General features: G+C 39.9%; 2 protein-coding genes across 3 annotated transcripts; one reads left to right on the top strand and one right to left on the bottom strand.

The window, feature by feature from the left end:
• Positions 1–1254: 1254 nt before the first annotated feature.
• smim22 (small integral membrane protein 22) lies at positions 1255–5008 on the bottom strand. The gene is made up of 4 exons (XM_053515115.1): positions 4844–5008; positions 2751–2885; positions 1468–1538; positions 1255–1357 (listed from the first exon to the last, which is right to left on the bottom strand). The coding sequence occupies exons 2-4, from the start codon at positions 2878–2880 to the stop codon at positions 1310–1312; spliced, it is 249 nt and encodes an 82-aa protein (XP_053371090.1). The 5' UTR covers positions 2881–2885; positions 4844–5008; the 3' UTR covers positions 1255–1309.
• Positions 5009–5723: 715 nt separating this feature from the next.
• Positions 5724–13131, top strand: cog1 (component of oligomeric golgi complex 1). 2 transcript variants are annotated; one of them, XM_053515114.1, is made up of 14 exons: positions 5724–6084; positions 6753–6997; positions 7098–7279; positions 7414–7572; positions 8121–8277; positions 8397–8607; positions 8829–9545; positions 9654–9800; positions 9985–10146; positions 10295–10419; positions 10555–10663; positions 11719–11828; positions 11911–11989; positions 12599–13131. In XM_053515114.1, the coding sequence occupies exons 1-14, from the start codon at positions 5779–5781 to the stop codon at positions 12734–12736; spliced, it is 2847 nt and encodes a 948-aa protein (XP_053371089.1). In that variant the 5' UTR covers positions 5724–5778; the 3' UTR covers positions 12737–13131. The 2 variants fall into 2 exon arrangements, with proteins under 2 accessions (XP_053371089.1, XP_053371088.1); XM_053515113.1 differs by lacking the exon at positions 12599–13131 and adding an exon at positions 12125–12591 and having other exon boundaries at positions 5729–6084.
• Positions 13132–14186: the final 1055 nt, after the last annotated feature.

Here is a 14186-nt window from a genome sequence, read left to right as displayed (position 1 = left end):
TACTGGTTTGATCACCAAAGACATTCTGATTGATCTCATACTGGCCTCTGCACCACATGTACCATACAGGAACTCAGCATGGGGTTATTGCCACATTACACATATAGTCCTGACCTCGCTCCGAGCGTATTCATATGTTAGGGTCATTAAAGGAGTTCCTAAGAGGCCAGTGTTTTAAATGTGAAGCAGGCAGTTCGATCATGGCTCTGATGCACTGAGAAAACTTCTCTACCATCTTTCACTCCACTGTATTGAGATTGTTTAGAAGCACTAGTGAAACCATGGAATAAATGCTTTAATTCCGGCAGGGGATTATTAAGTGCTGGTTTGACTTGAATATTGCTTATACATGAAAGTAGTAAAACTGATTGAACAGATTGAGACCATAAATAATAAACAGTCATTTGGAACTATAGAATTAACTTAAGGCTGTGTCTATCCCAATTACTTACTCAAGTCAGGCATACTGTAGTGTGTTCACTATGCAGTAGAGGTGAGATTGTAGACCTCAGGAGCACAGCTTGCTTACTTTATCTAAAACAGATAAAGCTGTAAAGCTGCTCAGCATAAAAAGGAGCTTAATATATAACTTCTACCACAGCCCTAATGAATTCTCCATTCTTTACTAGAAGTTGTTGATTAACTTTATTGAACTGTAGTGACAGAAACTAGTAGAGAGCAAGACTGTGTTGAAAAGCACGACCTAATGAAACTCTGTGCTGGTTACATGTGTTATCAAATAAATCAACCAAATAAACTATATAGTTTCTACAGTATAGTACTTTTTGAATTTTACACAGAATCATAAATATATCTAGAATACAAGCAGGAAATAGAATACAATTAAATTTTTTACAAGTTTTTACATAAAAGAATCAATCCTTATTTGTAAAAGATAAGTTAAATTCAGCTACAGATGCATGCATCCTTTTTAAACATTCTCTTCTTCTACACACTAAGACAAAAAAGTTAAATAAAAAAAAGTTATCTTTAGACCGCCTTTAAAAATTGTTTGGAATAAAAGGAATCAATCGACTTGATTCAAACTTGGTGGGTACATTTCTCATAATCAGACGCGTCAGTGATTCAATTTGTAACACAACGAGCAAGTGTGTTAATGTGCAGTGCTAGTAATATAAGTGCATCCAGGGGCATCTATTTTTTTTTTTGTCTTAGAGTGTACATTATCAGATACTCATACACTTTATGCAGCAAGTTCCAGCATGTTTTTTTTTTTTTTTTTTTTTTAGAGAATTTTAAAGAGTATTTTGAAAGGCATCATGAATATTCAGGACATCTGTCTTGAGCTTTACGGCTCCATGGCCATGTTATCGATTCCCACTTTATGTCTTCTAGGCTGTAAATAGTAAAAAAAATAAAATAAAAATTTTTCTGGTTAGCCAAGAGAACAGTGCATCGTGGGTGGGTATTAAAATTGTTGTAAGTGCTTTAAAACAAATCTAGTACCTTCTCATCGCAAAGGCAGCAGCAGCAACAGCAGCGTATAAGGACCAGAATGAAGAGCAGCAGAACCATACCTGAGGAAAGGACAGCACAGATTTAACACTCATTCAGTATTCAATACACACAGCACTTTATATGCACCTTGCTAATGTGTGTCGAGTAAGGATTAAAACATAAACGTGTGGTGGGTGGTGTGGTGTGGTGTGGTGTGGTATGGAGTCACAAAATGTTCTACAGTGGGTTTTTTTTCCCCTTTTTAACTAGGACAAATAAATAGTTTATTTTTACCAAATTAAAAAGGTCATAACATATTTATATTATGTTTTAAACATTTAATGGCAATTTATAGTTGTTTTAATCCATAAATTTGTTTGTTTCACTTAGATTACAGCAGTTATGAACAAGCAGTTTCTCTTTCTAAACATTTTTTCTTTGTTATAAAGAAATGGAAATAGTATGGAAATAGTAAAGGAAATTAAAAAAATGTAAGCAAATTATAAAAAGACAGAAAATGTGTTATACAGTACTGTGCAAAAGTCTTGACAAACACTTCATATCTTACTTTTAAAGACTTTCTTGTTTCCAGACTATTTTTAAGGTAGTCTTGAGGAATAGATTTTTATGCTTCCTTAAGAAATTATTGGCTCTCATTTTCACTCCAGTTCCTGGACCCGACCACTTTCAGGAGAATTAATTTTCAGTAATTCATGTTAATAATGATTAATATACTGCTGATGCTAAATGCTGAGTGCTTGTAACAGACGAGAGGGGAAATGAGGTTGCTGCTGAGATTTATACCGTAAGGCAATTTGCAGACTATCACAGTAAAACATTTGCTCTCATTTAATTTAATATGAGGAAATAAAGGGTGGCTCAAGACTTTTGCACAGTACTGTACAACACATTAGATTATGTAAAGCTTCCACTGTACAGCCGGCACTAATGTCAGAGCCATACTGAGAGTTATAGAGAATTAATCAACCATTTTCAACCAATAACATTTGCATATTCAACACTGCTGTCCTCTATAATGTTATAAATCCGATTCAATGCTCAAATCTTGAAGACACGTTACAGATCTGTTTTGTGAACCTGGTAATAACTGGTATATTAGATCCTCCACGACTTGTCCTTCAAACAGACTGTGTTAGATAAACATAGTAGAGTATTATGTCCTCCACCTTTGTACATAATAGATTTGTTCCAGTTTGACCCAGACATTCTATTATACGCTTCTTTAAAATAGTTTTGACTCCCACACCCAGCCGCAAGCCACACTGACTCACCGATGAAAATGAAAAAAATGGCGAAGGAGGCGATGTCCCAGTCAGACTGAAACATCTGCTTGCTCTGTAGCCGGGTGAAAACATCATTCACCTGGTTCTGAAACTGCTGATCCAGGTTACCCTGAGACATCGTGGCTGTAATTAAAGTAAAAGAAAAAAGCTGCTGTTATATTTCTTATTATACACTTGACCATATGACCAAAAGTATATGGACAGCCATAACGTGAAACTTGCCTAAACCGTTTTTACACGCTTGGAAGCACAGATCTGTCTAGAATGTCAGATCTGAAAGTGCTTCAGTGCACAGTGGCATAACCAAACCTGTTCCAGCATAATAATGCCTCTGTACGCATGAATTGAGCTCCACAAAGACACTGTTTGCCAATTTGTAATGGAAGAACTTGAGTGTCCTGCACAGAGCCCTGACCTTAACCCTCAACTGTCTGCCAGGCCTCCTCATCTGATGTCAGTGCCTGTCCTCACTAATGTTCTTGCATCCGAATGATCACAAATCCACACAGCCATGTTTCACAATCTATTGAAAAGCCTTCTCAGAGGACTGGAGCTCTTTATAACAGCGAAGAGGAAATAAATCTAAAATGGGATGTTCAACAAGCACATACGGATGTGATGGTCAGGTGTCCACAATTGTTTGGCCGTATAGTGTATATAGAATTATCTATGGAATACCTCTGTTATTATATACTCGAAATAAAAAGTACTGGCCATTAAAAATAGTGCATAAACATCCCACATTTTTATAATAACATTATTTCTCTTAATACAGTATATAGGCAAACTGGTGACACTTATAAAGTAAAACAAATATTTCAAAATGACATCAATGATCTTGTCTTAATAGCTTTTATTCTCTTAAAACTGTACTGTCGCCTTTATATCAAAGTTTGTGTCAATCACATAAAATCCCTTTAACAACCATGACTACAGTATAAGGAACAACACAGATAATCTTTGACCTGAAAAAGTCACAGTAAATGTAGAAGCAGTGAGTAATTTGCCACAGGATAATAATAATAATAATAATAATAATAATAATAATAATAATAATATGTTTCTATGGTATGAAAAGGGCTTTTGGGCTAGATGATATATTGAAGAAAAGAAGTCGTTTATTCACTTTAAGAAATATTTCTTTAGCTTGTTCTTGAGAATTTGTACAGTACAAAAAGTCTAGAAATACAAAATATTTAAAAAAAAATTAACCAGGTAAGATTGGTGTTCTGCATAAAGGGGGGACATAAAGTTTGCCTTTATTCCAAAAAAATTTACAATAAATATTATTTAAAGAACCCTAAGATAATATTGTAGCAAAAAATATACTGTTGCAATAAAACTCAAAAATACCACTTATTGCACATTATGCATTCTGCTTTTTTCTTTAAAGGTGCTATGAGTGTGTAATTCCTATATCTCTGTAAGAACGAAACGTAATCCCTTTTAAAAAAATCATATGCATGTAACAAAAACATAGTTCGTTTTGTCTTGTATTTTCATTCGGCTTTATAGCATACTTTGCACTGACATTATGGTTTATTATTTGATATCATCATGCCTATTTGAGCAAAGACTTAAGGAAACATTTACAAGGAACAAGGAAGTAAAGAAGTTCACAGCTGAACCAAAAGCAATAATCTTGACCTGAGACCTGACTTAAATATCTTGCGTATCTTCGTCTAACTTGGATTAATAATAATAATAATAATAATAATAATAATAATAATGTTAAGCAGAATAATGTCTATACAGCATACTATAATATAATCAAAAGTAGAATCAGGTCTGTTATAATAAAGCGATTTAAATGACATTTGAACTTTATATATTCCTTTATAAATAAGAATGATAAATAACATTACAGAAGTGTGTAGAATGCAGTGACATGTGTTTATTCTTCTGGGCATTCTCCACCTGCGTCATCACAATCAAACCAAAACACTGACAATCAGACCTGATAAATATAAATCTTTATATAATCCCAAACTGGAAATGATCGTTTTTAGTATTTTTACTATTCTTTTATATGTTTAGGAATACCAGAATAGTGTTGTAAACGATAAAAGATCCAAACTCACCTGATTTAGTTGATTTCTCTCTATAGTTTCCGGGATACACCTGCAGCTCACCTGTTTCAATCTGACCGGAGTGTCGCCAGCGAACTGCGCATGCGCACTAAACCTATATTTTTTTGTCACATCGGAACTCAATAATTTCATATATTTTAATGAATTATCATTATTAATCCTATCACACACTTTTTTCTTTTTTATATATATACTTTTTATTCCATTTAATTAATAAATACCAGACTAAAGGAAAGCTAACACTAAACACTGGGTGGCGTTGTCTCGAAATACGCTCTGTCTTCTCCAAACACACCCTCTGACCCTTCTGTTTACGTGGAGTTTGGAAACACTTATTTACTTTCCCACCCGTATTTCGAAAAAATGCCGCCCTCTGCGCTAGGATTGGCTCAAACTTCTCACGAGGAAGCCGCTGATTGGTCCGCTATCAAGTCGGAGTTTGGAATCGAAAGAATCGACTCCGTAAAAGGTTTACGTGGAATACGTCAATCAGTTTATATGATTGTTGAATTAATAGCATATAATCAGCGACAGAACATGAGTCTTAATAAACTCTAAACCTCTAGAGTGAACGGTGTAAATTTTCAGATTTTACAGTCTGAATTGATTGGATGTCGACTCGAATCGATTCTTTTAGTATTTAAATAATTTGCTATACTTTAATGTTAAACTGGGTTTCGAATAAATTTATTAAATAGAATATAAATATAAATAAATGTATTAATATGTTTAAATGACTAAAATTTCATTTAAGTATACTTCTGCGGGAAGAGATACGCTGTTATAATAGTTATTTGTTTGGCTCCTAGCAGGAACCTCAAGAGGGCGTGGCTTCTCGCAAAACGGGCGAAGGAAATACAACGCAGTTTGGAGATATCTGTACTTCCGGGGTTTTTTTTTTCAGCTGGCAGCTCAGGGAAACAGCGATGGCCGCGGTTCCGGTTCAGTCCCTTCGGGTGTCAGATATTAAAGACCCGACGGTGCTGTTTGAGCGATACAGCACTGATGAAATCCGCGCGGTGGAGCGGAAAGTGCGCGCGGAGATCGAGCAGAAGAAAGAGGAGCTGCGGCAGATGGTGGGAGAGAGGTACCGAGACCTGATCGAGGCTGCGGACACCATCGGGGAGATGAGGGAGTGCTCCGAGAAAGTGCTTCAGTCCATAAAGGACATGCAGAACTACTGTCACACGCTGAAACAGAGCAAACACACTCCTCAGAGCAGCAGAGCAGAGGTACGGGTATTATAGTGACGTCATTGACTCTAACAATGGAGAGTAACTCACATGGGCATGGCACTACTTGGAAGTTTTTAGACTGAGATATGATTAGTCAAAGTGACACTTGGGATGACCTTTTAGTGTCATGATTATTGGCTCCCCAGGACAGAATCATACAGTGGCACAGGACTAAACACTGTGTATGCAGCAGCGCTTTAGTCCTTCAGTCTGTGCAGCTCTCGCATCATCCAGAACAGCTTCCACACTAATCATAATCGTCATTGGTAATCGATTAGTCGGTAGATCTCTAACTAGCTGAGACGAGTCTCTGATGCCACTCCGCACACCTGTATTTTATAGCAGCAGTGCATCATGGGATGTCTTAGGCTTTCCTTTAGATTAAATTTTTCAACTAGTATGAACATATACTAGTTTTAAGTTTAAAAGTGAATGAAGAATGAAGAAGCTTCTTGGATAATTAGTGAAACGTTTCTGCCTAAAAAGAAACAAGTCCAGTTGACAAAATTCAGCTCCCAGATAATCTTACCTGAATCGATCATCAAGGACAAATAGCCAAGTAGAGGTTCCACTTGTAGTTGTGTGGAATGTCAAACCTTTAGTATAATAGGCGTTTTCAATAGTCTGGCTGAGAAAAAAACATGTTTGCTTTTTGTGGTTGAAAGGGTGAGAAGCAATCACAGGAGAAGTTCTACGCTATGGCGGCTCAGATCAAATTGCTCCTGGAGATGCCTGAGCGGATGTGGAGTGCGCTGGAGGGAGCTCAGTACCTGCAGGCCACACAGCTTCACCTCCTCTGTGCTCACCTGCACCGGCTGCTGCACCTTGACACGTCCGCCGCCTCATACAGCCCCGTTTTGAGCCGGTTCCCCATCCTCATCCAGCAGGTGGCCGCGTCTGGACACTTCAGGTAAAGTCTCTCTCTCTCTCTCTCTCTCTCTCTCTCTCTCTCTCTCTTTACCCTGTGCTGTTCTTGTGCTCATTTCAAAAACCTTGTCCCTCCTCGTCAGGTCAACAATCCTGCTAGACAGTAAGTCTGTCTTGCGTGGCAGAGCTGTTTCAGATCAGGCTATCGCTGAAGCCCTGGTGTCCACCATGCTGCTGGAGGACAGTTCACCTCGCCAGGCTCTCGCCGACTTCCTGCTGGCCAGAACAGCGTCCATACAGCAGCTTCTCAAGCAGCCCCAGCATGGTACACTTGTACACTTGTATACTATATATATAATGTGTGTGTGCGCGTGTCTTTATATATGCACTTTTCCTTTAATATTTTGTGTATTTAGTATTTTTGTTAGGTCTGTGCTGAAATATTGTGCTTTTCTTTAGGAGCTGGGATTAAAGCTCAGGTCTGCTCTCTGGTGGAGTTATTAGTCACTACGCTTTATCAGGCCCACGCTGTGTTCTACGTGCCTCCAGAGGGCCGTATGGCGGAATCTGGACTAGGCTACGGGTTACTCTTCACCACGCTGGAGAATGTCACATCTGGTGAGAACGTATCTGCCTTCTTGCCCTATTCAGTTGTCTGATTATTAGAGATGGGACCCGCCAGGGACTGCCCAATGTTATATTATCACAATACCTACTGTAGGTTTGTATTACACAAGATGCCAAATTTCCTGCCAGTGTGTGAAAAGTTTACAGAGCACCACCTGCAGGACTAAAGTGGAATGGCAACATTTTAACACCTTAAATGTAAACATATATAAATGACAAATAATGATTAAATAACAAAATTAGTTTTGGAGTGAGTTATTGTTAGTCTTTTGGCTGCTCCCATCAGCGGTCCATTCGATCCACACAGCTTGGCACAGGCTTTGTATCCAAAATCAATTAAAAATATGCCTAATAATCTTACATTTGTATGATCTTATGACTAACCATCATAGCATTACAAAGGATAATGTTTAATAATAAGAAGTGGGTGAGATTAGGATTCAATGACTAATTCAGCTGCTTAGACTATAGGAGTGTGAGGAATGTGTGATGTTACAGAGGATGTCATCTGACATTTGTGTCATGTCTCTGTGGTGTAGGTAAAGGCAGGAAGGTGCTGCATGGCGAGGTGAGCGCAGGAAGCTGGTTTAAGTATCTGCCATCATCAGTGACGGATTTCCAGCCTGCGCTGCGAACGCTGGCTCAGCCCATCCAGAGCGAACAGCTCCGGGATACGCTGCAGCACTGGATCGACACGTGAGTGTTCCACCTTGAATGAATCCCGCTGATCCGTTATGAGCGAACTAACCCAGTAGTACAAAATAAAATTCCTCAGTGCCTGATGTTGTATAACAGGACGTGTGTGTGTGTGTCAGGTGTAAAGAGGACATGCGGACCGGGTTGAGCAGTCTGCTTATATACGTGAAGAGTGTGAAAGGTTTGGCCTCCATCAGGGACGCGGTGTGTGACTTGCTAAGCAGCGATTCTATCAGCCAGCACTGGAACGGAGTGTGTGAGCGGCTGCTGGATAAACCGCTCGATCTGTGGCATGACCTGCTGCAGCCACTTTTCTTGCACAGACTGCAGGTAAAGTCTTGCGAGCAATTGTGTGCCGGAGTGGCATCATATATCGTGTTCATATACAATATTTTTATATTTCATATGCATATTTGCTTATTGTTTTTCTGTTTACAGACATTTACAATGGAACATTTAATTAATGCTTATATAATTAACGATTAGTCAGATAATTGACTTATTTTACTAAGGAAAAAAAATTTTTTACTTTATACTCTGTGTTTGTGTAGGTGATCACTCAGGAGGGCACGGAGTCGATCTCCAGCAGCTGTAAGCAGCTGTTGTCCACCACACTGCAAGACCTGGAAGGCGAGGCATCGAGCCGAGGTTCGCGCTTTGAAAGCGACGTGTCATCATTTCTTTGGTGTGAGTCTCAGGCGGACCTGCCGAGCGATGCCGCGTGGGTGGGCGTGTCTCAGCGCAGCTCACGGCCTGAAAGTGGCCTGTCCATGAAGACTCACGCCCTCACACCACGCGTTCAGAACTTCTGTGCCGCCCTTGACTCCAAACTTAAAGCCCAGCTCGAGGATCTGGGCCATTTCCTGCCCTCGGACTCTCCAAATACGTGTCTGAAGCGCTACACGGATGGGCCGGCGGTGGAGCAGGCTTTGAGCGAGCGCTGCACGGCCTGTCTCGTGGACATCATGAGCAGCGTCCGTGCTGAACTAGCAGCTTCCTCGGGCCGAATGAGCTCGGTCCTCTTCCTGGCCAGACTGTGTCAGTCTTTGGGGGAACTCTGCCCCAGCCTTAAGCAGTGCATTGTGGGTCGGCAGGGGGAGAGTAGAAACACAGGAAGCCCTCGGGTCCAAAGCAGGAAGTTGGGAAAAGCAGGTGTGAGTAAAGCTGTGGAGCTCAGCCCAGCTCAGGTCATGTGGGGCAGAATGAAGGAAGAGCTGCTATCCTGCAGCATGGAGGCATATTGCATCTGGAGCTCGGCTGTGTCCCAGGTAAAACATACACACACACATATACACACACACACACATACAGAGTGTGTGTTTTACTTCAGGATTAGAATTTCAAATAAGGCTCTTACATTTGTGTGTGTGTAATAGACGTTAGTGAGGCGCTTCGCCAATTCTATGCATGCTGCAACAGCCGGCTCCGTCCTAATCACTGCCACAAACTGGGAGGAGCTGGAGATCCAGGAAGAGGCGGAGTCAGGGAACACGGTCATGTCTAAAATCCATCTTCCGGTCCAGGTGAAGACTTTATCCATCATTTATTCCCTTGTTCTCAAGCAAACAAGAACACTGATTTCCTTTGGCACCTGATCTGAATTTACTCCTAGTCACATGACATTTCGGTCAGATACGGGAAGAAAGGTTCCCGTAGAAAGAACAGTGGTTCTCACCCTTGGAATGCATGTCCTCTCTGTCTCTACAGCCCTCATGGTACGTTCAGTCTCTTCTCTTTCACTTGTGCCTGGAGGTGAATAAGGTTGGAGGTCACGCCGTGCCGAGGATCACCCTGACCGAGCTGCTACGAGCCTGTCTCGATCAGGTGCTCGCAGAATACGAAAAGCTTACTCAGCCCACGCAAAACAAGGTGTGACCCTCTTTCTTGATCCTCAATCTTGTCCCATGTCCTTTAATTTGATCTTTGCTTTTTTTCTTTGCTGTCTTCTTACCTCATCTTTCGATTTTTCCTCCTCTCATTCCCTTTTCTCACTCCTCCTCTCTTTGTCTCTCTTTAGGACACAGGACCTCCCATCACTCAGAATCGAGCCCTGCAGCTGCTGTTCGACGTACGTTACCTCAGCGCTGCTTTAACGGCTCGGCTAGAGGACACCAGGAGCTCGCGCTCGCACATGCAGCCCATGTAACGGAACATACACAGTTCAAATGCAGGCTCATAATTATTTTTTATGAGCACATGTGAGATTTGACCAAATATGAAATAGATATGCTTCACTGTTTTCCTTCAGTGCTGTTGTGTCTGTCGCCTGTATTTCAGGATCCAGCAGATCTGTGATGCTCTGGAGAGTCACATCGATCCTTTCGACCTGGACGTCTTTACTCCTCATCTGAACAGCAACCTGAACCGCCTGACTCAAAGGACATCGGTAAACACAGTTCTCGAAAACAGTGGCTGGTTCCCAACAGGGAATCCGTATTAACTTGAACTAACCGTTCAAAATCTCGCTAAATGATCGCTGAGCGTACAATGTGTCCACATTTAAAGTGCTAAAAGCAGAAGACCACATAAGATTTCACTCAGTGTTTGAATCACTCCACCTAGATCTTTACCCATTCAAAATACAAACTGAGGGATTTTCTTTTGAAAGAATGAAGTTGATCCCACCAGTACACACATGTGGAATCTATGCCAAAGCTTAAACTCTGTACGCTTGGTCTGTATATTCAGATTCGATTTGACGTAACGTACATATGTTATTTATTGCACTTGCAATAACAAGTAAGTAAATGTTTTTAACGTGTTAATTCACTTCACGTCAAGAAAAATAACACCAGGAAATAAACCTTTTTTTTTTATATATATATATATTTTTTTTTTTTACTTTTAGTTTTATTCTTAGGTAGTGTAAATGCAAGATTGTGTCTTTGGTGGATTTGTGGCTAGAATTCGGTGCTTATATTGATATGACCCAGTTTCAATTCTCAGTCAAGGAACTAACCTCAGCCAGTGGTCATGCAACACCCTCAGTAAGATATAAATGGGAGAACGTTGCATTGGGAATGGCATCCGGTGTCAAATCTCTGCCGTCTTAAAAATGTGGACCCGGTGAGCCGCATATCTACTTCTAATGAAGCAGACGAAAGAATCGGGAAAAAAAAAATACATCCAAATTAATCCAGAAATGATCTACTACGGCCGCTATTTTGAATAAGATTAGAGAGCCATAATGCACATCCAGATAACCATGTCTTTTAAAAGCCTTTTGAGAAGGATTTTAAACATAACTGAGAATAATCTGCATAGAAAACGAACAGATATAAGAATATGAAGTTATTTAAAAATTCCTCATTCCCTACACAGCATGATGTCAAATATTGGACTGATCTGATAGAACCAGTGGCAGCGTCAGTTCATAACTGGTTATAATCTTATTAGCCAGGTTTATGATGACCCTCTGATGACCCTTATCATCATTTCCAGGTGCTGTTAGGCCTTTTAAGTGGTGCAGAGAAGCAGTTCACTCCCAGGAGCAGTAACGTGAGCTCACAGGAGCCGTACAACATCCTTCCCCTGGCCAGCAGTCAGATCCGGTAGGGTTCATTACACTCGATGATTTTCATGTCAGTATTCCAGATCATGACAATTTGCAAAGTTGTATTTATTTTTTGTCAGGTTTGGTCTGCTGCCGCTGAGTATGACCAATTCCCGCAAAGCCAAATCATCTAGAGCCTCAGACCTCACCAGACCGCTTGTGAGTATATACCATGAATCATAGTGTTTTTGTGTGTGACTAACTGACTCAGAATAGTTGAAGAATTTCCTGTTGAAGTTTTTATTTTCCCCACATCCTTTATTAATGAGCAATTTGTTTGCTTTACACTTTCAGTCTTACATTACAATGTTCTAAGAGAGGGATTTCCAGATCTCAAAGCGCTTGGTGAAGTACAGATAATGTGTGACAGTGTGTTTTGAGTGCAGGGGGTTAACCAAGATGCTGCTGCTTTGCTTGTTTGTGGTTTGAGTTAGAAATTGGTGGAACTGTTTGATCTGCATGAGCATCAGCTTCCTTTGTGTTTGACACACTGACCAGGGAAAATCAATGATGCACCATTGCTGAATGGAAAGATGTAGATGTAGTATGGGTGCACTTTTATTTTACTCATTTGTTTCCCTGCATTTGTATGCTATTAATGGTGTATAAATCTCTTGAAATAAAACTCCTAAACTCTTTAAGTCCCTATGGCACAGCTCCATAAAGTTTGAAGTGAATAAACACAGTTTGCCCTAACCGTAATATCATTGCACAGTTTATATTGTTTGCGTGTGTCCTACTCATTCGTCTCATTCTTGCTCTTTTCAGGTGGCTCCATCGTCCAATTCCGTTCCAGAAGACAGCTTCCGGCCAGGGAACCTCTTCAGGCAGTTAGCCAATCAGGAAGAAGAACCTGTTGCCCCCTCCCTTTTTAAGTTAGGATGGCTTTCTGGCATGGCCAAATAATAATTTATTTTTGGGTGAAGTGTAAGGTTTTTAATGAGTTATTCCCATTCTGTATAAATAATATATACATATAAATATGGTTTGAGATAAAAAATAGTGTGCTTGCATTTCTTATCCTAGAAATAAAGGTGTGTAGGTTTGTGTAAAATGACCTCCTAATGATGTACTATACGTATTGTATGTGTTCAACAACCGGTGTGATGAAAATTCCCTAATTTTAGGAAAATGTTTCTATTCTGCTTATCTTCTACTTATTTTAAATGTACACATAAGAAGACCTAACAATGTAAACACTAGCAAAACTTGATCAATTTATATGTTAACTCATTTTGCATGGGTTACTGTTCTTTTATATCTGGAGTATACTGTTGAGATTAAATTGCTTTATTTTATTACATTGGCAGCGTTTAGCTTTATACAGAGCGACTTCTGTTTCCTCTCTGCACCTGCATCACAGGTGTTGCATCACATGCACTCTTATACTGTATCTCTCACTCCTTCAGCCTCCCTTTGCTTTAAAGTCGACTTTCCAATCAAGTCATCCTCAAAAAAATATTAAATGCTTCCTTCCCTGATCAGTGACTCCCCATTCCAAAAGACTTTTAACATTGCCTTCTACTCTCTCTCTCTCGTTCTTGGAGCCATCATATCTTGCCTTTCTTCAAATTCCCTTTTTTTTTATGTTACATTTGTAGTCTCTTCATAACATGTTTCACTTCATGACCTGCAGGATCACATGGGTACAGTGTACATAACTTTCTAACTCCCTTAGTTCACAATTTAACTTTTTCATGAAATAGACAAAAGTATAGCAATATACTTAAAGTGGAAACAAAATTCAATGTTTTAATTTTGTTGGTCTTTTGGCTGCTCCCAGAAATGGGTCGTCACAGGTTGGCACAGGTTTTACACCAGATGCTCTTACTGACACAACCCTCCCAATTTTCGAGGCTTGGGACCGGCACTGCATCCAGTGGCTGGGGTTTGGGCACTGGCTGGGAATTGAACCTGGGCCTTTCGCATGGCAGGCAAAACACCTACCACCAGTGCCCCGGATGTTTTTTTGACATTTTCAATTTGAAAAATGAATAATAACCAAAATAATGATATTTTATTTGTTGCTGTACACTGTATACTAATCAGTATTTAGTATAAAATCCATTATTCTTCAAAAACTTGGTAGATCTACCTAGGTAAAAAGTCACGACAACTGCAATACTCTGGCATCACTTGCTCAGTCCATGCCTGCTTGATTGCTTCCTGAAGGTCATGTACAAAATTCTCTAGTTTTAGGTATTTTTGTGCAGAGGTTGACATGTAGGCTTCAGAAAGTGAACGTCCACTTCTGTCCATTAAATGAACCAGCTGCTGGAGTCATCATAGCAAAACTCTTTAGCCAAACTAATCAGTGACATCACCTGTTTTGTGCTTAGGAAGAACTATAATAATA

The sequence above is a fragment of the Clarias gariepinus genome, chromosome 16 (assembly GCF_024256425.1).
Source record: "Clarias gariepinus isolate MV-2021 ecotype Netherlands chromosome 16, CGAR_prim_01v2, whole genome shotgun sequence".
Lineage (NCBI taxonomy): Eukaryota > Metazoa > Chordata > Actinopteri > Siluriformes > Clariidae > Clarias > Clarias gariepinus.
Note: the sequence above shows the minus strand (reverse complement) of the source record. Positions and strands in the feature narration are given on the sequence as shown.

Coding starts and splice junctions, on each gene's coding strand:
- smim22 (XM_053515115.1), bottom strand. CDS start 2,880: ATGTCTCAGGGTAACCTGGATCAGCAGTTTCAGAACCAGGTGAATGAT. Junction 1,539..2,750: donor CATTTTTTTCATTTTCATCG/GTGAGTCAGTGT, acceptor TCCTTTCCTCAG/GTATGGTTCTGCTGCTCTTC. Junction 1,358..1,467: donor GCTGCCTTTGCGATGAGAAG/GTACTAGATTTG, acceptor TACTATTTACAG/CCTAGAAGACATAAAGTGGG.
- cog1 (XM_053515114.1), top strand. CDS start 5,779: ATGGCCGCGGTTCCGGTTCAGTCCCTTCGGGTGTCAGATATTAAAGAC. Junction 6,998..7,097: donor GCCGCGTCTGGACACTTCAG/GTAAAGTCTCTC, acceptor CCTCCTCGTCAG/GTCAACAATCCTGCTAGACA. Junction 10,664..11,718: donor GCCTGACTCAAAGGACATCG/GTAAACACAGTT, acceptor CATCATTTCCAG/GTGCTGTTAGGCCTTTTAAG.